The following is a 24,464-nucleotide window of genomic DNA, read 5'->3' as shown; positions in this document are numbered from 1 at the left end:
TGTGTGTACACACATCTTATAGATAAGCGGTATTGTAAAATATTGCTGATCAGTGTACTAATTTAAAAAATTAATTATAACAGGCAATGCTAAATGGTAACATAAACATCTGTTTAGAAATTAACTGTATGATTGTAAAATGTTACATATTTTGATGGTACAAATTTATACTACAAAATAAAGTAAATTTCCATTAAGGGAAAAGTTACCTTGAGTGACTGAGTAATACTTCAATATTTCAACAGCTCTGTAAATATTGTTACATTTTTAACAAAAGACTAAAATACAAATGCATTCTTAATCCACTGGGGAAAAGTCAATTTCAAATGAAAACAATGTATTAGTATTAAAAGCTGAAGGATGACTAAAGTGGCCATTAAACTGAAGCAATTCTACAGTTAATGATAACTAAGAATTGTCTTCATCTATGGAAAGTTAGTGACATGTCGTTTTCACTCTATTCCAATAAAGTGGTATAAACTGAAGTCCTCGCAAGCACATCATCTCAACCCAGACAGGAATAAATGGCTTCAAGAGTAACTCAATAGAACAGCCAACTGTAGGGATCAGGAAATAAGAACTCAGCAGCCTTCATATGTATTGATGGAAAATAAACCAAAGACCTCTCTGCTTTCAAATAAACACTGTAAGTACAAGACACTCAGTAATATCTTACAGAAAAGTCAAGATTGCAACTCGCTAAAATTATACTGTAACCTTCTACTACAAGTTTCCCAGAAAAAAAAAAGATCTCTGGTGATTTTTAGAGATACAATTTCAAACAATTTCCACGTTAAGATTTGCTTTTCAAAAAAATTTATTCCTGCCAAAGAATAGTTACACACACAAATCCTTCATGTCTTTGCACAGGTATTAATGCAAGATTGAAAGTAAAGGATCACAGCATCACACAAATCCTTTCAGATGGCCTTCCAGTCTAGTTAGATCTCCTCAGAAAGGACATTGAGAGTTCAGTGAAAATCATCTGGCAGGCAGAACATATGGCCTCCTCATTTGCCAATATGCATAGTGAGTTCAGGAAGTGAAAGAAGCTTGACCAGAGTCTGGTTATATTCTACTAGAACATACTACACATGCTACAAGAATTTTGCTCCTACTGCTGTGGTAGGTATGGACAGTTTGAGACAACAAATATTGAGGGTTACAGATTCTTCTGAGAGATTTGCATTACATTCTGCACAATCTAAATAACTATTGAAAGCCCAGCATAACAAAAAAAAAAAAAAAAAAAAAAAAAACAAACACCAACTTCATTAGTATTTCAGTAAATTAAAAGCATACTAATAGTAATATTTAACCATAACAAATGAAATTAGAGGAAAATAAAAGAAAAATAGTTTTTTTAACAAGTGATTATATATTTCTACTGACTAATCCTCAAGGAAAAAGATGTTACTAAACATGCAATAGTAACAACAGAACCAGACCTCACAGAATTAGGCTGGTTTTAATAGCACAGTTTATAAAAATGCCTATTCACTTAAGGGCCTAACAAAAAATGAGCTTTTAAAAACCTAGTTATGATTTATATATATATATACATACACATATACACACATGTATAGATATAGATAGATAGATATATATCTCACTCCTATCAGCGATCTTGACAAATAATATTAATCTTTCCCTATGAGAGGGTTCAAGATTCCCCTGCATCAAAATTCAAATGCCAACAGGAATACTAGACAGACATCAAAAAGCCTGTTTCTAATTGTCCCTCTCCATTCCTTGTCTTGGGGAATCTTAATACACTTCCTCAAGAAGTCAAATACAATCTTAAAAGATGAACTGCAAGGGGAAAGGGCTTCTTTAACTTTTCTATCTAAAAAGAGGTGTTATGGTATGCAGCTGTCATGGTGTCGTCACACCAACACAGAAATGGTTTTGGGATTTGAAGATCTTTTCCCAATATTCATAGTGAATGTGCAGGCTACCTACACACACCTGCAGCTCCTGATGCCTTCTTGTAAAGAGAGATACTTACATATCCCTCTTATTCTCATATTTTCATTTATTGCCTTGTTTTTTATTTTTGAAGTTTCATTGTGACTGAGGAAAGGGAAATGGCAGACTTTGACATGCATTTGAGACAATGCCCAAAGACATTTTATGAGATTAATGTTTCTAATAAAGCTTTGTAGCACACAATGTATTTGAATTAAAAGCTACAGTGTATTTTGAATCTGATAATTCACACAGATAATCAGGATCAAAGGGCATTAAGCATGATTTCTTCATGACTCAGTATCTACAATTTTTTGATTTAATGAGAATTCACAACTTAGTGAGGCAGGATTTCATTAAACTCAGGTGTATGCAAATCAGCTGGCCTACAACATTAAAGGTTTTAAAAAACCTTCAAGTTTTGCCTACCAATTTACTAGTTTACAACCATATCCCTATGTCTCTAATGCTTGTAACATATTGAGACATGAAAAATTAAACATTTAATATTTTATCACTTTAACGTTCTGTACTTTAGAGACACCACAGACTACCAGGTGAATTTTGAAGAATGACAAAGCAATGTAAATTATAATATCAGATTATTTCAAGAACTTCAAGTAGCATCCCTAAATTCATTAACTATTTCCTTTTATTGTAAGCTTTCTATCAGGTCATTAGCATTGTAGCTGTGTATTTTCAAGTTAATTGAATCTGCTTCATTCCCTAAACAATTTGTATCATCAATTCTTCCTCTTCAGTTTCAATTGGGAAAATAAGATAATTTTAAAGTCTCTTTGCCTTCTTCCCTTCTTACATTATTGTGGAACAGCTGTACAACTTCCTCTGCACCACATTTGATCCAAGAGGCTGGAAGCTCTTGGGGCCTTCAGCCACACAAACCACCTCAGCTGAAAGTGCTCCATCTCCAGCTGGGGCTGTGGCCTCTGAGAGCTACAACCCTGAAGCTCATCACAATGGAGATGTGTCAATTGGACACAAGCACAGCATCTCCACACTCCTGGCTCCTAAGCCTGCAGGTTCAGACTGGCAGCAGAAATGGCATCTCCTACATTCTGCATAGCTCAGAATCTGACTTGGACTAAATATAAAAGCAACAGCAAATTGCTGTCACTTCCATCAGCAACAAAGGCATCATTCTTTAGGTATAACTGAGACATTTTTCACTACTGGGGGCTATACATCTGTTCTCTCTCAAGTCCAAAACAGCAATGACATCTTATCACTTCAATGACATTCATGAACTTCTTTCATACACTGTGTTGCATATTTAATGGCATTAATACTCTAACACAGCTACGCAGGGCTGGGTAAGAAACTTGTAAGCAAAAGTGCTATTTGAAGATCGTCAACTTCTTACTAGATTTCCCACACAAACAACAGGGTGTGTTTGCTAGCAAGGAAAGGGAGGAGCAATAAGGTAGTATTCAGGTGAGTTTACAGAAAAAGAGTTTGGAAATGGTAAATGAGATCTGTTTACAACTCTTCAGTGAAACAATTTTCTCCCACCACTTGTGTAAGTCGCACTTCATATCACTCTGTTTCCATACTCTATTAAAGGCCACCAAGATGAACATGACTCCATGTTGAGATAACCCTAGAAAGCACTTACATAAATAAACATGTGAATGTGGGAGTAACCTTCTTCCACGCTACATTCTAATCAATACGTCAGGCATGGATCCAACAAGTTACCCACTAAAGTATTTTACATTTCCCCTGTCATATTTTTCAGTATTTCTGCAGTACTGTTGACAAGACAGGCAGAACAAATTATTTCTGAAGGACAAGAAATACTAGATGTCAAAAGTGGTTTTGATTTGCACCTACCTTTAGGGAAATCTCAGAAATTAGATATGTGAAAGAACTTACATTTTTTCATCATCAGGAAGGAAATCAAAGGACTGTTTTCATAATTTATCTACTTTGTTATGGGTGAATAAAACTATAGCAGTCTTAAATACTCCTACTACATTTCCTTATTTCTCATGAAATTTTGACTTCCTCCAGTATCCTGTAAATTACAATAAGCAATCTTAATCTCACATAAATACTTAAATCCGCAAAGTTATTCTACTGGAGAGTATTCACCCTTTAACTAGAAGGAGACTTATCTTTATTCAAAGGAAAATTCTTATGAAATCTTTACATGGCTTTTATTTGAATTTGTTTTCAGTTATTGAAAACTAACATATCTCAACCATTTTTTCATGACAACTTCAGAATGTATTTCAGTATTTTTTCATTCTGTTACCCAGTATGATCTAAGTGGTGAAGTTTCCCCACACAAAGATACTGCTTTCTTATTTAGGAGCCTAATTTTTTAGAAAGAGCACCTCCTAGCTGACCTTGAGGTAACAGGAATTTTTGTGCATGGATCCTGTTGACAGCTTTAATGTTGACATTTAAATAAAAATAAAAGTCTGTGAGCAGTATTTACATAGGACACTTAGGTTCAGAGAATTCTGCACTTAGTGAAAGAAGAAACGCTTCTAGAAAAATTCAGAGAATCCAACCAAGGTCCTTACTTTTAACTATATTTTCATTTTATTTATACAGAAAGAGCAGGGAAACAAGCCAACTCTGCCTGAAGTTCTCTCTTATGAACACTCCCCCATCCCTCTTGTCCACAAACAAACAATAGTATTTGAGGCTAGAAAGTATGCAGCATTGGTATCTGTATTTATTTCTAGGACCTGAAATTGTTGTGTGAACTTCTTTCATCAGTGTTACTTATCCTTTCAAGTATTACTTACAGATAGTAAAGAAATTGGACTGTGAAGGATCCCTCTGAGACCCCACTGGACACTTTCCAAAAGTAGATCATTTTACTGTATTCTATTTAATCCTTTATACACTTTTCAATCCAGGTGACAAGGCTGAGAGGCATATAAACACAACAGTTTTCCAATAAGACGGTACAGCACAATATAGGATCAAGCAGACACAGTACCACAACATGTTCATTTGGTCAGCAGAAGTATCAATCTGTCCTAGCCTGCTCTATGTTTTTCACATGCAAGCTTAATGCTAGCTTCTTTCACATTGACACTGGCATCAAGAAAGACTGAAGTTCATTTTAATAAATGGTAATTGCCAATAGATGTTTTAAAAAAATCATTTATAGCATTTGTCCATCCGCCTTTTGGCAATTACCTAATGGCTCTCGGTAGCCACAAGAGACTTCTGGAGGTTTAAGTACATACAGAAACTCATTAAAGAATCTGCAGTGTGACTATCCAGATTTGCTGACAGCTATATACTAAAAATATTTTAATTCTATTAATTTTGTTTAAATAAGTTAACACCTTAAGATCAGAAGACTAAAAGATGCATGAAGGGCTTGAACTTCTCAAATGTGTAAAAAAAAAAAATCTGTCACTCAATTATATAACTGCATGGGACACATTTCAGTAAGAGTTTTAAACCTGGGAAATAACTATAAATTAGAAGTCTTAAAAGTGAGATTACATGTGACAGATACAATAAAAATTAACACTATTTTGCAAGGCACAGTACTATAGAATTAGCTTGTCTTCTACTTTGTGTTTTTAATCCAGATTTTTAAATCCTCATATGTACTCATTAATAACAAAAAAATACTTCTACATCACACAGTCTAGAAACATATAAAAAGAGCACATTGGTGTGCAGTAAACCAAGATCATATGCATTGTAGACTATAATGCATTTCTAGACTATGGGTAGTATAAATCCTCTCCGGGTACTGCTCTGGCAGGAACCACTCAGGACACAGTATGTGATAACTCAGCAACCCTTTTCCCCAAAAAGAGCAGAGTAAGTTGTTAATTTCAAAGCTGCTGTGACTGAGCAGATTTCACAGCCTGTAGTGTGATTTCCATACTACTGGAATATAAATCCAAAGTTCCTCTGCTTTTTAATGATTGTCTTAAAATTAAGAGCTGAAGTAGGAGGTAGCTACACTTATAGCACACTGTACTAGAAATCATTACTCTCAACTTACCTGGTGCTAACCCAGCAGTAGCAGGACTTCCCATGGAGGGGTGAGAGAACAAGGCTTGAGAGAAGGCAGACATACTTGACTGGGATACATTACTCAGCCTGGAGGTTGATCCTCCTTTAGGAATAAACTCACTTGCAGAAGGATTTGGTGTCTGTTTAAAAAAAATAATTCAATGTTTATTTCAAATGAGAAGGGATTTATGTGGTAGAAAAGACTTTCTAGACAGGCCTACTAGTACAAGGGGTATTTTTACAGTACATACAGCTTACTGAAGAGAACAAAGAATCCTGGAAGCTGGTCTGCATGAACAAATTTAGACATGTTTTAAGCTTATGTCTGAAGTGTTAGAAGCAAACTTTCCATATGAGCAGCTGGTCTATAAATTCATACAACATTTTGCAAAAGGCTTTCCATAAGCATTACAAGTTGGAGAACAGACTTGACACTGAGAAAGCTTCGCCACAGCTGCACAGACTGTTCTCTCACGACTTCAGCAATTTTGTCTCAAACTAACTAGCAATTTCAAATTAAAGGAGTAAAAATGATTCCTAGTAGAAAAGTCACCCTGCCTCTATTTCATATAGATCTGTATGTTTAGCTTTTTTGTGAAGGTAACTTCTGCTTTAATTACGTGTTTTATTTATCTAGAACCCTTAATAATAAAGTCTAATTTGGTGCCATGGAAAAAAACAGAAGAAGAATGATGGCCAAACATCATCAATTTGTTAGTACATAAAACAAATACAAGAGCAAATTTTAATTTCTATTAAAATCAGTAACAGACAGTTTTGTAGTTTGGAATTGTGGTGTTTGTTTTGAGGTGAGGTTTTTGTTTGATTTGGGGCACAGAGGGTTAGAAAAAGAAGATCCCAGTTAGAGCTCTGAAGGCAAAACACTTATCATTGGACAGACAATTACAAATGACAGGAGCGGAACAAAAACTACATTAAGCCAAGAAATAAAATCAATTATTACATTAACACACTGAAAATCTTGAAGATTATTGAATTACAGGATTTAGTTTATTAAGTAATCTGCACAGTACCTCCCAAAACTGTCTAAACAAGTTAAGTAAAATAAGAAGACAGTAACAGTTCCCAATAGACAAGGAGGACTGTTAAGATAATCCATAATGGTTTTTACAGAAAATTATATTGGACTACTTTGGTTTCAGGCAATTTTAAAATAACCAAATATATCAACTGTTAGTTCAATTACTAATATTGATTTTACCAATATAAAGCGACATCAGAGAAATAAGTTAGTGCCAAATTAGAAGTGAAGTGTGAACATCAGTGAAGAAAGCATTTGAGAACAGTTTCCGTTAACTGGGTTTTAATACCTTTATTTGATTATTTCTGCCAAATATCATAGTATTAATGTATTTCTATGCAGTGAAAAAGAAGGTTCTCAAAGTCGTAAAATTAAAGAAGATGCCCAGGTTTAAAAGCAAATAGCAAAAATATTCTACCTTCAATCACACAGTAAATTTTAACCATGATCTACTTTATGATACCAACTACCACCTTATTTGTCACTTTACGTGTGCATGTTTCTGAATACTGAAGGAACAGCTACAAGTAAATATGCTGACTGTGAAGTAAAACATTTAAATGGGTAAAGCGTTCCATGAATTTTACAACTCTTTAATTACACTTCAGGAAAACATGTTAAGATACACACTAATACAGCAAAACAAATTATAAGTTGAATTATACAGACTGAAAACACGTAACTGACCCATTTATACTCAAAAGGTAATATTCTGGACTTATCTGAATTTAGGTACAGGAATATGTAAGAATAGTGCTCCTCTAGATAAAAACTGGCATGCAACCATTCAGTGAAATCTGCACTGAAAGTGAAGAAAATTACAAAGGTGGTGAAGTACAACTTTTCCAAACAGTGATAGACCTAAATAGCCATCAAACAAAACAACTGGGAGAGCAAGGGACAGAATTTACATCATCTTGCTAAAAGAACACAATTCCAAGGAACTACACGATCTACATTTTTCCACTGCTAAAAGTAGCAATGACACATCCACAGCTCTATCACATCTAAATACTGTGTCAAGGTGACAAGGGTGGGACATGCCCTTAGAAGCATGCAAGCAGAGAAAAAGACATCTTCTGGAAGGTAACTCAGACTTTCCTAGAGCAACTGAGAGATTTCCCAAAATCCCCTCTTATAATTTTTACCTACTGATTCAAACTCCTACAGCACAGAGATTCTTCTTATTTCTAATTGCATTCTGCAATTTTCATAGACCAGTTTTCCTGTCTAAAAGTCACTTACTTACTAAAATGTTACTTACTAGCAAAAAGGTACTTACCTAGTAAAAGTTACATATAACCACCAAAATTTTTAAATGCAGCTTCACTTTAAGAAAGAGTTGCACTTTAACTGGGAGGTGTTTTAATTTATCCAAGTGAAAGAGTTAAATCCAGGAATCTGCTAGGGCTGATCTGGTTTATGTTGTAGAATTACAAACTGCAATGGGTCAAGTCTGACGGAAATTCAGTTTCATTCCATTATTTGATATCACAATTCAGGATGAGCATCAAAGCTGATTAAGATGAAGTTGTTTTTACATAACTTTGATGAAAATGTTGTGTATGAGTAAACAGTTCTGATTCAGGAAGACAGACCCTACACTATGAAAGCCTGTTTTACTTCTCTGTGATGCTGAGATGCAACATGAAGCTGCAATCCAAGACTTTTCCCACTGGTAAAAAAAGTGATTTAACTTTTGGTTTCAATTTTAAGACCCTTCCATCTTCAAGTTGTTTTCTAAATACAAAAAAATACTCAAGTTCCACAGTCAGTATCCACAATAAACAAATCAAAGTAATACAGCAAATACTAGTGATTGGTGCTCAAAACTAGCAAATACTGTCAGACAATTTGAAGCTTAAGCTCCAATCCACATTTAAATTCCTTACATCTATGTGAAGCTGCAGTTCTTAAAGAAGTTATTCTATGCTTTGGAAAACATTTTATCTGAAGTAAAATATTAATTTTTCTGAAAACAGTTTTCTTGCATGAAAATAATTAAGATAATGAGGCCAGATCAAGTGACCAAAATAAGTGAGGGAATGTAGTATTACTATTAACTTTTTAATATTTAATATCTTAATTAGTTTTGAATCTTTGTGGATAACCATTTTATAGCAATGACCATGCAAATATGCCAAAATTAGAAAGCCACATTCTTAGTGGCCAATGATTCAAAGTATTATATTCTTGGCCTTCAAAACATCCTACTTTCACTCTGTCAACTCATAATACAAAGTATAAATTCCAGTTTTAGCTTTACATTTGGATCAATGGTACGCTTGAAAATCTGTTTAAATGGTAACCATGCTTTAGAATCCAACTGAGTATTCTTACAGTTTTTCCACTGAAGTCCTACCAGACTCTAATGGAAAAACTGTAAGATGACAGTTTGAAAGACTTCCCAAGATGACAAAAAACCTTAAATTTTTATAAGAATGAAAATAATCTAGAGATCTTCTTAGTGAAAACACTTTTGTCATTTTGTATTATGTTTAAATTTTGTATACAGCTTTTAAACAAATGTCATTTAATTATTAATTCATTATTCATCTCAGAATAAAGTAACTTATTCATGCTAGATGAGGCTTAAAATTTTAAGTCAGAATAAATCAGGATTGGTAAAATATGTAGAGAAAATGGGTATTGAAAACTGTTATTAATTTTCAAGAGTAACCAGAAGAATGGACATGCAAGAATCATGTAATGATTATGCAATATTGTGATGTTAAAAGTAGCAAATGTACTTCTAAACCCAAAACAATAAAAAAAGCCTACTAGCACTGTCTGCACTGTGTTAAATAAGTCTAATTTCAGTTTCAAATGCACATGCCCCATAGAAAGGCACACACAAAATCTCAAAAAGCTAATCAACATGTCTTCAGTTAACAGCATAAAAGAGAAGGAAGTACAGCTGTGTCAGCTACTGTATGTATTTCTAGCAAACCATCTCAGGTGACTTCTGATACCTTTAATAAAATTGCCATCATTACCTTTTCCTCTCAACCTTGCCAACTGAAATGTCATCCACCTTCTTCCAATATATTAGAAAAGATGCCACAAACTAAAGCAGTAAAGCAACTTCCCTAATTACTACCTGAATTTCTTTATTATGCATTCTCAGAATGATTCCATGAAGAAACTTCATCTAAATACCCCCCTCTGAGATTCTTTATGTCCATGCCTCTTTTCAGTCAGCTTTGCAAAGAAACTTCCGAAGACAGACCAAAAAACACTGAGTCCATCCAGCTCTACTTACAAAAACAATTCCTACACTTCTGTACATCACAATGAAAAACTTTATAAAATACAGTCCAAATAAAGGGTGGTTTTAGCCATGATGCAATTACTAAGGATGGGACCAAAAAAGTACAAAAGGAGGCCAGGACTATTAAACTACTCATTTGTGTCACCAGTCAGGTCAGAATTTGTCTGGTGACTTTTATGCTTTTACAGGTATTAAAATGAAATAAAATTAAAATGTAGCATGGAGGGGAGGAAAAAAATATTCTATGAGTATCACAAAAAAAAAAAAAAAACACTCCAGAACAATTAAAGGGTCCTTAAGAGAATGTATAGATGAAAGCAAAGAGCAAGGCAAGGACCTAAGCTGAAGACCACCACAGGAAGGACAACACAGCAGCATGTGACATTACTGTATGTTAAGGAGTTGCACACAACAGATTTCTGTAATCCAGAAATAAAATCAAAATTACTGTTTCATCAACTATAAACTTTGATACACGTGATTTGTCTTTACGCTCCTCAGTGATAAACTTGTAAGGCCCCAGTGCTGTACTAATTAATAAATGAATCCTCAAAGTACCTTTAAGTACAGAAGTGAGCTGAATACAGGGATGTACAAGTTATGAAACCTTTGGAAAGTCATGCAGGGATCCCACAGGAATACTGAAAACCACTCTTCTATCTCTCTCTCATTTCTCATTCAGCATCTCTCAACACAGCTGTACAGCAGCAGCAGAGATACCATATCAGCTTCAGAGGCTGTAATAGCACTTCATTAGCTTGGTTTTGGTTCCTCATTCAACCAAAGTCCAAAGCCAGCTACCTAACTCAAAAAGTAGGCCAATCTCATTTGATTTCAGAAGGATGTGCTAATGTACTTACCATGCTAGAAACTGCATACAAGCTTCTTTGTTCTCTTTTTATGTTCTTCTTCACTTCCAAATTTATGCTGATCTGTTCTGACATCCCAAATTACATAATCATGTAATGGTTACAGAAAACTACCACTGACCCACAACCATGCTATACAGCAGGGCACTCCTTTACCAGTCTATTTTTGGCACGGTTTTCATAGTATCTCTTAGGAATACAGAAACATGCAGAAGTCTTTCTTGAGTTTAACATGTTATTTTGTTGCTGTTGTTGGGTTTTGGGGTTTCTTTGTTGTTTTTTTAATGGACAGAGGCTCTATATTCACTTTACAAGCATTGTTGCAATTCCTCCAAAGATTCCTTGTGAGCCATGACTTCAGGAAAATATGCATTTTGTGATGTCAGAGCAACCCAGAAGACATGGGAGGTTGTCAAGGACTTCAAAGCAAATCTTGCTATCCCACCATTGAATTTGTGTAACATGCTACATTATTATAATTACTGTGACAAGTCATCACATCACTCCAACAATAGGCTCTAATAAATTTCAATTTGCCAACGTCATTATTTATGTTACTCTACTGCTCTCACAGAAGAATTAAGAGTCAATTTAATTAAAACTGGGTAAAATTACTCGGCTAAAGATTTATTGGTTTATAAACCAGCCCACAGGCTCAGACAAAACTATTAGCAAAGTCTTGTTACAACTGGCAAGTAGGTCTCACTAAAAAGTAAACTTTAAAATTAGATTTGGAATATTTTTATGTTTCTTTAACAAAAATCCTTTGAAGTACTGTAAAAACATCTAAAATTTTGGAGGCCTCTGCTCCTAATGCAACATGCTTGAAAAACTTCATTTCTATTATTAATTTTTGCTCAAGAAAAAAAATTATGTTTCGATGGTGAATAAGAACTAATCTGTATAGCTAAAATGTATCAATCCCTACTATTCTAAGGAGGATTACATTTGCTATTATAATATATATCATGTGGTAGTATAGTAGCTCAGGACATTTCCTAATAAAAGGTCATCACTATAAAAAAAACTTTGATTTGGGTTTTTTCTTCTTTTTTTAATGCAGAGTACAATTCATTCTGTAGACTTCACTTTTAATAATTTAAGTATAACACCATATTTAAACAAAACAGATTTAGATTATAAATTCATAGCCATGCAGGAGTAACAGTTAAATTATTTTACAATGCAAGTTTTAACACCTTTCCTTCTTCAGTCTTGCCAGACTCCACAGTTGCTCTTCAATCCCTCCTGTTACTCCTCCAATTTTATTTATTATGGCTGGCACATCCTTCTGTTCATATTTCCACCACATGTGCTTATACATGCTTTGTTAAAGCCCATATCTCCATGGTAAGCAACACAACTGTATCATGTAATACAAAATCTTCAGCCACACATACTTTGAATCAATTATGTAGCCAGGATTCTGGTGCAACAAAGGAGCCTGGAACTGTACCCTTCAAAAGCTATGTGCTCTGCAGCCAGTCCCAAACACTGCCAACCTCAGAAAGCATGGGGACCTTGAGCTTCCTTCCCTGTGCCACACTTTGAACAACACTTCAGAGTGCACAGGCACTGAGAAGACAACTGCTCCTGGCAAGAAGCTTCAAGTTTCAGGCACCTGCCTCTCCAGCTTCCAAAAGCATTAAGTCCTTTTGTGTCTAATCTAAATGGAGTAGATTAACAACAAAGCTTGGTGTATCACTGTACACCGAGAACACAACAGAGGACAGGGATGCAAACAGGACATTTTTGCCCGTTAATGTCCACCTGAAAACTAAAAACCAATTTTTGGCTTCTCTCTTCTCAAAACAACTGTCGTTAATTACAACTTACATTCACTCTAAGATACACACAATAAATTGAGTTGGTGAATCTTCTTTCCCTTCAAAACAGTACTGCTTCACAGGGTCTCACCACTGTCCTTCAAGCTTACCTGGTCCTTCTACCAATGTTTCCTTAAAGCTTCATCTTTTCTCCCTCAGTGACTATGCTACTTCCCCAGCAGCAAAAGGGCCAAGACACGTTCAAATGTCCCTAACCAACATAGCATCATGCTGCCTACATCACGCTGCCCATGACTGCTCATTTCAGTAACACAGAGATGTCCAAACATCAAATAACACAAAACTAGTATCAGTGTGGAAAGGAGCTTGTACAAGTGCCATGTTGGCCCTTACATGGCAGAAATTCAGTGAACTAAAAGAAAACCCCAAAGTGCCCCAAGTTCTAATTACAAGTCTGTTATCAATTTACCCACTTCATTCACTTAGAAAACACTAAAAATAACATCACCGTCATAGGAAGACTAAAATAGCAATCTCTGAGGAATAAAAAGCACTACACAAGTGAAAAACAGTATTAGCAGCAGTGGCACAGCTCCCACCACTGCAATAATTTCCAACTAAATTCCACTTCAAGGGACATGAAGCAGATTCATCCTAGGCTAGAATTATCCTTAATTTTCATCCCAAGGATTACCTACTACTTCAGTAGAGAGATATTCAAATCCACCGGTACCACTCCCCTCTTACAGAGCTGAAGAAGATTCAGGCATAAAGTTAAATAATGGTAAGAGTAGCATACACTTCTCAAAACAAGTAGACAAGTATAAACTATCAAAACATAAAAATTAAGAATTTATACTTCCTGATGGCAATTCATACTTCATGATGGCAATGTCTTCAAATTCTGTACTGAGGGCATCTATTTGCATTGTGTCAATCATTTTAACAACAATCACTAATTTTACCAGTAAAAATCTTCCTCAGGTGAGAATTAAAGGCTGTGGTTGTTTGCTTTTAGAATACATTAAATGATTACTTTTACTCCTTCTCCTCAGATTATACCAAAATCAAGTAAAGTACATACTCAGCAATGGGTGAAGCTAATTAAATATCTCCAAATCACTCTTAGAGGACCACTGTGTCAATTATGTAAAATAAATATTTGATCTTAACTCATACTTGGAGTAACTCTTTCTAACATTTTCCAGAATTGAAAATAAACATCCAAAATACGGAAAAAATTACTAGTAAAAAATAATTTTACCTGTAAATTGTTTTCTGTGACTCTGTTCCACCAAACCATATTGATGGGTACTCCTGTTTTACACCTGTCAGCCAGACAGCCAATAGGGTTCTTTGATTTTCTTGCTTTTGATCCCACCGGAACTATCCTCTCATCCAGCATTCCCAGTCGATACTTCCTGGGCTATGAAAAAGAAGCAGAGAAACCAGGCCACTCCTAACAACCCTCATCTAAAGCTACACTAAAATAGCTATTGCACTGTGATATGATCTTGGATTGGTGGAATAGGAAACAATTTGCAAGTAAAATTTAACTGAGACTGTTTCCTTTCAATCCTGACTATTTGGTTACAATAAATAATGCTTTAAAAGATTTTAAAAGAAAATAAACTTCAGAGACTACTAATTATTTGTAAGCAAAGCCATCCATTAGAAGTCAGCCACTGAAATATGTACATAAATTTGGAAATTCTGTCCAAATGAGAAATTGTTTTTAAAAAAATCCATGTTTTCAAAATAAATACCTTCAATCACATCATAATAATGATTTCTAATTTCAATTTCTTTGAAATTTCTACCAAACAAATTTTAAATTTAAATTTGCCATGACTCATCTCCTGAAAATCTGCTTTTAAAAATCAGGTAAAACTGAGTAGCCAATTGCAGCAGAACAGTGAGAAAAACATTTCTGCTTGGGTTAGTACTTAAAAAAAATAACTTCAGCTACTGTCTTAAGTGGAAACAGACAAGAATTACTACGACGAACGCATTAGGAACTGTCATAAAATTGAGAAAATAAAACACACTGAGGAAGTTAACATACAGGAATTACTTGCACCTCATTAACAGTGACATTTCTACTACATTGGCAATGATCTCTACAAATGGAACTATTTATAAAGAATGATATGAACATTAAATTCAAAAGGCACACTGTAAAAAAGAAAATCTGTTAAATACTTTCAAACAGGTAATGTACAGAAGTTTTCAAGATTTCTCTGTGCTTTCAAACCTATGTGTATCTACCTAGATAGTAAATATCATCAAAAGAAAGATTTTAGCATCTATGCATATTTAGACCAGGGCCTTTTAAGCCAATTATATCAACAATTGGATCAAATTGCAGAGGTTGGCTGGTTTTCTTTTGCTATGGGGTTTTGTTTGGGCATTTTTATGTGACAGTGCAACTATCATCTCAATATAGTGCACTCTAAGTAATCAAAGCTTAACTTACCTTTATTCAGGTATCTACTTCACCTAGCACCTTAGAAATCTTAGCAACATGTACCTTCATACACACTTTACAAATGATACCTCAGGAAACAAGGCAAGAATCTAACTGGAGAACATTTCCCACTCACACAGAAATAATTTATAAAACACAGGACAAAACTACCATAAAATGGCTGCAAAACCAAAACCTGAAGAGATTCTCTCCTCTACTTCCCCAGAACCTTTTAGGCTGAAAGCTTTGGAAAGAATTAAAACTCATTAGAGTCAACAGTACCTCATCATCTGCCAAAAACACCCAAACAAACCAAGTCCTCCAAAAAACCCGCAAGATCCACAAACAAAACGAGAAAAACATCCAAGGATACCAACACAGACTGTGAACTACAAAGGCAATAAAATCTACGGAGGAGTTAACCAAACTTAGTAACAATAAACAAGACTGAATTTTAGCATACCAATTAGAAATCTGTGATGGGCAGCAAAAAGTCCTCCTGCACTTCAAACACGCATCTGATCATGGTAAATCTAAATACTAGTTGTTTATTTGGAAAACCACTCAACTATTGGGCAACTTATCTCAGTAAATCAGAAAGACTACTAAAATCCTAACCTGCAGAGCCATTAGGACTGAGATGCTGGACATTCAAGCAAGACTGGACTTTAGGGCAGGGTTTGAATACAGTATGTATTTTTCTTAGGCCAACTATTGGAAACAATATAATGAAGAGTAACAGTCTCCCTGGAAGCTTTCCCCTCTCTCTCTCTCCCTCCATGCTCTACCAAGTGCAGGGGTACAGTCTGCCTCAGACTATTGGACTACAAACCAGTGCCCAAACATACTTCCATTCACAAACGGTTCTTCTAATCTTCCATAGTAACTGGTTGTCTACAAATATTTTGAAAAGGAGAACCAAAACAAAAGAGAAAATAAGCAAATCTGGAAGAAGGCTATTTTGGTCCCAACAGAGTTCAGATTCCAGACAACCAGATGAAACTGTATTCTAGACTTTATGAAAGATCATATAGAGACAATATGAATTCATGTTCCAGGAGTAGTAGTTCTTTACTTACTTGTAATAAAAAAATGAAATTAAGCACTAGATGAGTCTAAAGAAACACTTTTTCCTTTCATTACTTATCGTAAAACATTAGGGGATTAACTAGGTCAAGATATCACTATTTAGACATTAGAAGATGGAATAGACAATATTAACATTTGGAAGTAAATTTTAGTCCATGTGCACCAAAGTCACTCTAAATAACACTTGTTCTCAATGAGCAAACTTGGATCTGATTTAGAAATGCAATCTGAATTTAAAGGTAATCAGAAAACAGTATCTGCCAAGAGGACAAATTCAACAGAAAGGAAAGCAAATAGATGGAAAAGTTTCAGTAAGTGTATCAACCTTCCTATAGCCCTGACGTCTACACAGAGCAGGAAATAAAGCAACACAAACACTTCACCTTAAAATGAGCCAGAACTCATCAACCACTGATCATTTCTGAACATATATATATATATATATCATATATATCATATGATATATATATATATATATATATATATATATATATAAGTATGTAAATATATCTACCTAAAACACAGAGGGCATGACAATCTGGACTAATTAACCAAACTTTTCTGCTTGGGGACAATTTCTCTTGGATGTTTACAAAAACAATTGGTTTTTTGCGTTCCCTACAGTCTATGAGGTAAAAAAACTTTTCAGTTGTAGTAATTACTGGCTGCAAATGTTTACATGAGGCAGGGAACAGCTAACTACCTTTAACTGCTAGCAACAGCTTAGTTTTCCCCATGGTGAGAAGGGCAAGCATTTTCAACCATAGCTAATAATTATAACCCTTGCCCTGCAGAACCAAGCTGCTGCCAGCAATTAATGATAGGAGCCTACTGGTTGGCACATTTATTAGGAAAGATAAACCCCTAAAGTCTGAAAAACATTACACTAGAAACAAAAGAGAGACACTCCAGAAACAAGTCCCTCCTAAGTAGTATCTTCACATGAGAACACTACTAATGATGATTTAACTTCACTAGCCCATGCTAGAAAGGATTCCTCAAGTCAGTTTAATTACTTGGCTCTCATTCATTCAACAAGAACCTTGGGAATGTGTTCAGCAACTCTATTTTCTTCCTACTCTTTGTTGTAACAGTGTCTTTGTCCCTAGTTCCTCCTTTTTCAAGGACAGCAGGCAATATCACATTTCCCTTTTCTAATTCAGGATTAAACTGAACTCTAGTGTAAGATGTTCCATGGCTATCCCAGAGGAATAAATTTAAGCAAGAAAATATCTACAAACATTCAAATTATAAAGACTTTCATGCAGTATTTAAGTTAGATAAGCTGACAAATCAAGCTACACAACTGCAAAGTTCCCTTGTACTGAAGAACTGCAACTTATTTTTTTTAGGATCACTCAGCTCCCAAACTACATTTCTGTTCCTTAAAATGCATTTACCTCTAGCAGGCTTTGAATTTTAGATTTACAAGCCCTTTCTAGTACCAAAACCTACCCAATTAAGTCTAGCACAAACACATGAGCAGGTTATTGTGTTTCAAAGTATTGTGAAGAGTCTGAGCTATGGTAATGCTGTCTATGTGCTTCTACTATCAAACCAAACAGAAGCCATCTTAAGCCTTCTCCATCACAGGTTAAATGAAGCAGCATTATCCTAAATTACTATAGCTAAAAGGTATCACAGTAGCATTAGCTAGGGTTCATCTGTTGTACAGTGAGTTGACTGCATCTACACACACAAAAAAATACTACATTCTCAGACAGAAAAATTTTAAAAAGCTACACAACTCACACTTTTCTTGTACTACTTACTGGACTACCAAAGTTATGTGAGACACAATTTTAAATTTCAATGCTCACTTTTGAAAGGTCTAATCTTTTTTTTAATTAATGGCAAAGAGACCATTAGAAAAAGAGGTTAAACACTCAGCTAGGCTGCTAATCTACTAAAAAAGGAGCAATTTCTGTTTTATCATGCCTTTAAAACTAAAACCAAAATAGAAGTTCTTGATGTCTTTATTGCTACTTTCACTCAACAACTGATTAAGCTGGAATAAGCCAGTTGAAACACCACACCATAGATATGAATTTCAATATGTCATTGAGCTCCTTTACAGGCACAATCAGCTAAGCAGTACCTTAATTTTGAATACAACTCTGTTACTGTGTGTTACTGAACCCAGTTAAGTGCTACACCTGAACATGAGTTATGGTCACCAGGAATACCCTAACAGACTTTTAATATGAAAAAGAAAAACTGTCTTTTAAGTGAAGTTGAGCTGTTTAAGTTTTGCAGCCAATAAAGCTGCAATACCCCTTCACATGGATTGGGTTAATTGCTAACCAAAATACCCTCTACTCTTCCATTTTTATTACAACCAGCAGGAACTGGTAGACAGGCAGACCACACTTGTGGTTTTTTGTATCTCAGCTTCTGAAGGCCAGAACCAATTTTTTAATTTTTGATATTTAAAAAAAAAAATTGAATTGGGGCTTGGTCAACAGCTTAAAAATAATTGTGTGGTGGGCTAGTATTTGTTGTTGGGTGGAGGGTTTTTTCCCTTATGAAAAAAAGACAACTATGCTAACATTTGTAATGTTTACAAGTTTGGAGTTTAGAATACTATACATTGATATTACATGCATTCAACAGACTAGACACCCTTCCATCGAGATTGCTCATGAAAACCTGGGTTTGGCTGAAGTCAGAATTTCACTAGTTGAAAAGCAGAAGACAGAGAGAAACAAGATGCATTCTTGTACCCCAAGAAAACTTAAGTGTGACATTTGGCATGGAAATGTGTCTTACTCTAGAGCAATGCATCTGATCATTGCAAAAAAAAATTCTTGGTTTAAACAAATTTTAGAGATGCAATAGATCAGGCATTTTACACCATAACCAAGGGAAACTTTTCAGGCTAACATACTAAAAACTTTTATTTCATGAGCAGATATGCTGAAGGCATGAAAATCGTGAAGAGTTCAGAAGCAGCAGAACTGACATAATTCAGTCAAATGTTTTCTCATCAATTTTGCAGCATAGGTGTGCTGGGATGAGGTATCAATTACCACAACTTTAAATCCTGGCATGGATTTAATTATATTGACAAACTTCTTTACTAAGAAATTCATATCCTCTGTTCAATTGATGTAAACTGGTGGAAAAGCAGACTTTTTCCTACCACCATCAAAGCAGATAGTTCTAACTGTAGTGAAGACTTGTCAGAGTCTTCACCCCATGATGTACTTTCAAAAACTCCACTACTAAACATTATGGGCAAAACACAGATTTTCTTAATGTTTAAAGGTTTCTTTTAATAGGACAGAAATTTTTGTGTTACTTACAAAAAGTGCACGAAGAGAGTAAGAGTTAAAGACTGATGCAGCTTTTACTCTGGTCTTTAATAGGCATGATTTCTAAAAATGCCTAGCTATTTCTAAAATATCTCAAAATTTCTAGCAATTTTAAATACTTGTATAGTGCTTTCAACTAATATGTGCACAAGTTTAATTTTTTTTTATTATTTTACTGCAAATCACTCTTGAAGACAACATACACCTGGTCATAGCAAGAATCAAACAAAGCTTGTAAATGTAAACAAATGCATCCAGCTTATCAGTTACATTTGAAGTTATTTGACTTCAAATACACAAAAGGATGAGGCAGCAAAATGTAAGTGTTACATATTTTTAAAGGGAAAGGCTTTTATAATTTGACTTATGGATCATAATGATCACTAATTCACAGACAAAAATAAAAGTGAGTAATATATTCTTCCATGACACACTTAGAAGTGAAAAATACATATTTATCCAAACAGTAATAACTAAGATAGCAAGAGCATACAACCAAGGAACAACTCCAATAACTAACTATTCCAAGAAAAAATGTAAAGCAGATTACATTATATTATATCCTTGGAAAACATTTTAGACCACAGTACTACCTACAAACATTCATTAGTCTCATAAAGCACAGTCCTTCTGCATTGCTGCAACAACTTTTTTTAGCACCAACTATAATGTTTTATTTTTGTAGTATGGGTGTATAAATCCCAGATGGAAAAATTTAGGTTTGAAATATAAATTTAGCCCAGGTACATTACAGAGTCTGTGCAGTCTGTCTCAGAACACAGTGACATGATGCTTGATCATTACCCCTCAACTCATCAGAACATGATTCGTGCTTCTGACATTGTATGCAGGAGGTTCTGAAAGGTGAAAACTGTCTTGACACATTTTCATTGAAAGTAAATTCAGCAAGACCAGACATGGCACATAGAGCTTTCCAATGAACACCACTGAACTAGATAATGATCAGGTATCAGAGGTGTCAAGATGGAGCTGGAAACAGGAAGCTGGAGAGAAATACAGGTTCCCAACAGGTAACAAAACTAGATGGGAGGCAGGACACAAAAATAAAATAGCAACCGCTTAAGTCTGAAGAATTTAATATCGACAGGACCTGAAGTTATCTTTATTGTTTTATTTTAACTTGAGAAGTAAAACTCTTCTCATACTCATTAAAAAGCTTGCATTTATGCAGACTAGGCTTATAGGTTGTCTTTGCTTCAAATAATTTTCTATGCACATTTATCTCCGCTGATCAAAGTAAATTAAGTCTGCTGTCCAATCTACCTTGCTGTAAATCTCCACAGATGGCACTCAACAGCTGCACCCTGTTTGAGGTGAATTCAGATAATCTCTTTTATACTTTCCTTTCTAATCAAGAGGTTTTGTCCTTGCCTTTACTCACCTAAAACCAATGGAAGGCATTCAAGAAAAAAATTTCTTGAAAATCCAAAAAAAGCAGCATAAAATTGTGTTTATAGAGTTGTTCAGTACAGCAATTAGTTCAGCCTTGCAGCCTGTGAACTGAAGTTATTCTCACCTTAATGGACCTCCTCTAGGTATGACTGAACAATTAAAAAAAATGAAATGGAAATAAGCCAGTGTTAAAAACTTTTCTTAAGAGTTCAGTTTTCATGAGGATTGAAGGTATGAAAAAACAAATTAAAATGTAAAAGTAATTGTTTTTCACTATCCTGTAAGGCTGACCAGTGACAAGTACAGGAACCTTTTAGCCTGGATTGGTGGCAACAGTCTCAGAACAATTCTAAACAAATGTTTCACAATATATTTTCGTCTTAGTGCATTAACCTGTCATGTCTTTGACAACAGATTCTGATCAGTTATGTCACATAAGTTTTTATTAACTGTTTACCAGAACCACCAAAATGAAAGCAAGAACTTTTCCAAACAGATAATTTCAGGTTTAGAGAGGAGCACTTTTCTAGACAATGGCTAAAGTCAACTCGGGAAAAACATCCAGGAAATTCAAGTTCAGAATGCCACCCTATTTTTAACAAGAATAACATGTATTTGAAGACAAAAAATGAAATAAGCATGACATCATTATTCTTGGGAAAGGGTGTTAGTCTATTACTAACTCTAGCTTTTGTTCCATGCTTCACAAATCCTATTTGTGCATTGTAGATTAATACTTACCTAAAAATCTCTTATAGGAAATTCACTTTAGGGTTGCTTGTCTTACTGCATGTGGAGTTACAACAACCAGACAGTAAATCCAGAAGGTTTTACAGTTGACAGAACCTCCACCAAGGCTCCATCTACTGAAATACTTAGCTCCTTTGATTTCATTTTAAGTATCCTATAAAAATGTCTTTAAACAGTAATCTTAGCTTTCCTGAAATCTAAAATTGAAATGCAGTTTAATAACTTCTAAACAGAGATAATTATCTCAAGAATGTTCATAAAAATTCAAGGACTATGCTTACTTTTTGACCAGAAAGTAGAATGGCTCTAAATATCAAATAATCAAAAGCAAATTAAACAGCTCAGTCATATTAACTAGCTTCAAAAATACTGCCTAATTAAAAAGTATGGATATTCAGAATTACAATCATCAACTTATGTTTAGTATTTTATTGATCTCAAATATTTCTCCATATGGCTTGCCCATTATTAAAGGGCTGCCAGCATAACATGATCAGCAATATCCAGAGACAATAAACTTGCTTAACAGAACTACATAGTACATGCTCTTACAGAAACTATTCAGTTTTACACAACACAAACATGCAGGTTTTACATAGTTCCAAATAACTTAATACTTCAAAATATTACAAATCAGAATTGTGATATTTTTAAAAGAAAGCAATTGTTCTTTATTCACTTACCACAACTGTATTATATCTGTCCTCCAAGTCAGTGATAAACGAAGGAAATGCTGGTTTTGCCAGCTAGTTCAGAACAAACAAAACCTTAGACTTGGGCTCTTAGTAAGATAATGGAGAGTTTTTCAAACAGTAGATGTTGTAAACACATACATTTGAACTAGTCACCAAGGCTCCCTTTATACAGCAGGCACCAAGCAGTGGCCTAATAAACCCCATTGTTCGAGCTCTAAACAAACTCCAGTTAATGGGGTAGAGGGGAATCACACAAGGTTTTAAATACCTGGCTCTCAAGTGTTTAGTGCGTTTAAGAAAATCACTTCAGACAATTTGAATATTGCAATAGAGGTACTAAAAATATATAAAAACTACATCACAACTACTCGCAATGTATTGACTGGCAGCAAAAGTCTGTCACAAAACTTATTAATTTCTCATAACTTTAGCCACAAATTTTTGTCCACTTAAAGCAATCACCAACATCTGGTCATTTCCAAAGAATTTTTCTCAGAGAAAGCTAAATGTTTCTAAACTACTCATCTCCCTGTGCTGACTATAGAGGGAGCCTGGATGCCTAGATTTACACAGCTCAAGTAGTATTTTATCAATACTTCCCCATTACTAGTACTTAACAACCTTTAATACCATAATACATTACAAAATAGCAGTCATAACAAAAGTAAATTAAAATGCAAAGAAAAATACAAACATCTTTCAATTAATGCCAGTTATAGCTGAAATGCTAACTAAAAAAAAAAACAAGTTAAAGAATTTCACAGCTAAAACTTACTCTTAATACTATTTTAGCAGCCAGTGCCTTAATTTGCTTCTTTTTCTTGAGGAAAGAATGCATTAAGTCAGAAAGCACTGTGAAATACTATTTGAGTTTTGAGGTATTTGTGTTTTACAAGCAAACATTAATTGGTTTGTTTTCACTTTGTACTGCTTAATTTCAAATTTCAGAGACAGCAGTCATTCTTGCAATACTTCCATTTGACAGCTTATTTTCTTTGGTGCATGTGGTTCATACACAAGCAAAAATTGACACCCAGGTATATACATACACATGTGTATATATTGGCTCTCAATGCCTGTGTTAAGGAGGAATGTACAATTATTTTTCATTTTTACCAGCCTTAGCAAGGGGATAAGCAACACATTTTTACTTCTTTACATCCAACTTCCAGCACACTGTACTGGCATTAAGGAAAAGAGTAATGCAGATAATATTCCATGTAGTTTGGAGACATCATATTATTAGAAAATTAATGTTCAACAACACCATTTATATTTAAAAAACAGTGTGATGGACCAACTATAGCAATTATCTTTAAGCTCAATCTTCACCTGAAGGAATAATGCAGAACATACTGATGTAGCTTGCTTTTATTATTTATTACATGAAAGCTGAGGATAATGTGGCTAATAAGTAGAGAACATGAAAGTCATCAGTGAAAATAAAACTTAATAATTGGTTGGGATAAGATAATGTCTGGTTTTGGTAAGTGACAGTTCATGAAAATGAGACAAAACTCTCATGTAATCAAAATTTTGTCTCTTATTTCAGCCTCTGAGTGTATAGCTGGAAAACACCACAACTTGCACAGCTGCAGGTCAAAGATGTTTGAAGATGTTGCCTAGCCCTCAGCAAAAGAAAGATTTCTCAATACAAATTAGAGGGATGGAAAAAAACCCCAAACCCTCGCTTCCCAATGATAACAGCATCTTTTAATCTAAATGCATTTCAAACTGTTAATTATTATCATATTATGTACAAATAAATGGGAGAATTGATTC

At 34.6% G+C, this 24,464-nt stretch overlaps 1 protein-coding gene across 4 annotated transcripts in view; it reads right to left on the bottom strand.

The window, feature by feature from the left end:
- The window catches only part of PAN3 (poly(A) specific ribonuclease subunit PAN3), a 79,053-nt gene that overhangs the window by 30,099 nt on the left and 24,490 nt on the right, over positions 1 to 24,464 (bottom strand). For 3 of the 4 annotated variants that reach the window (XM_054272143.1, XM_054272145.1, XM_054272144.1), the window contains exons 5-7: positions 22,671 to 22,733; positions 14,219 to 14,380; positions 5,975 to 6,125 (exon numbers count right to left, since the gene is read on the bottom strand). In XM_054272143.1, coding sequence (XP_054128118.1) covers positions 5,975 to 6,125; positions 14,219 to 14,380; positions 22,671 to 22,733 — 376 coding nt within the window. The remainder of the gene's footprint in view (positions 1 to 5,974; positions 6,126 to 14,218; positions 14,381 to 22,670; positions 22,734 to 24,464) is intronic. The other variant, XM_054272146.1, reaches the window with a different exon arrangement.

Source organism: Melozone crissalis, unplaced genomic scaffold (genome assembly GCF_028551555.1).
Source record: "Melozone crissalis strain CALT ecotype California unplaced genomic scaffold, PUWL_Pcris_2 ptg000013l_1, whole genome shotgun sequence".
NCBI classification, from domain to species: Eukaryota; Metazoa; Chordata; class Aves; order Passeriformes; family Passerellidae; genus Melozone; species Melozone crissalis.
The sequence above is the reverse complement of the archived record's forward strand: the minus strand, read 5'-3'. Positions and strand labels throughout refer to the sequence as shown.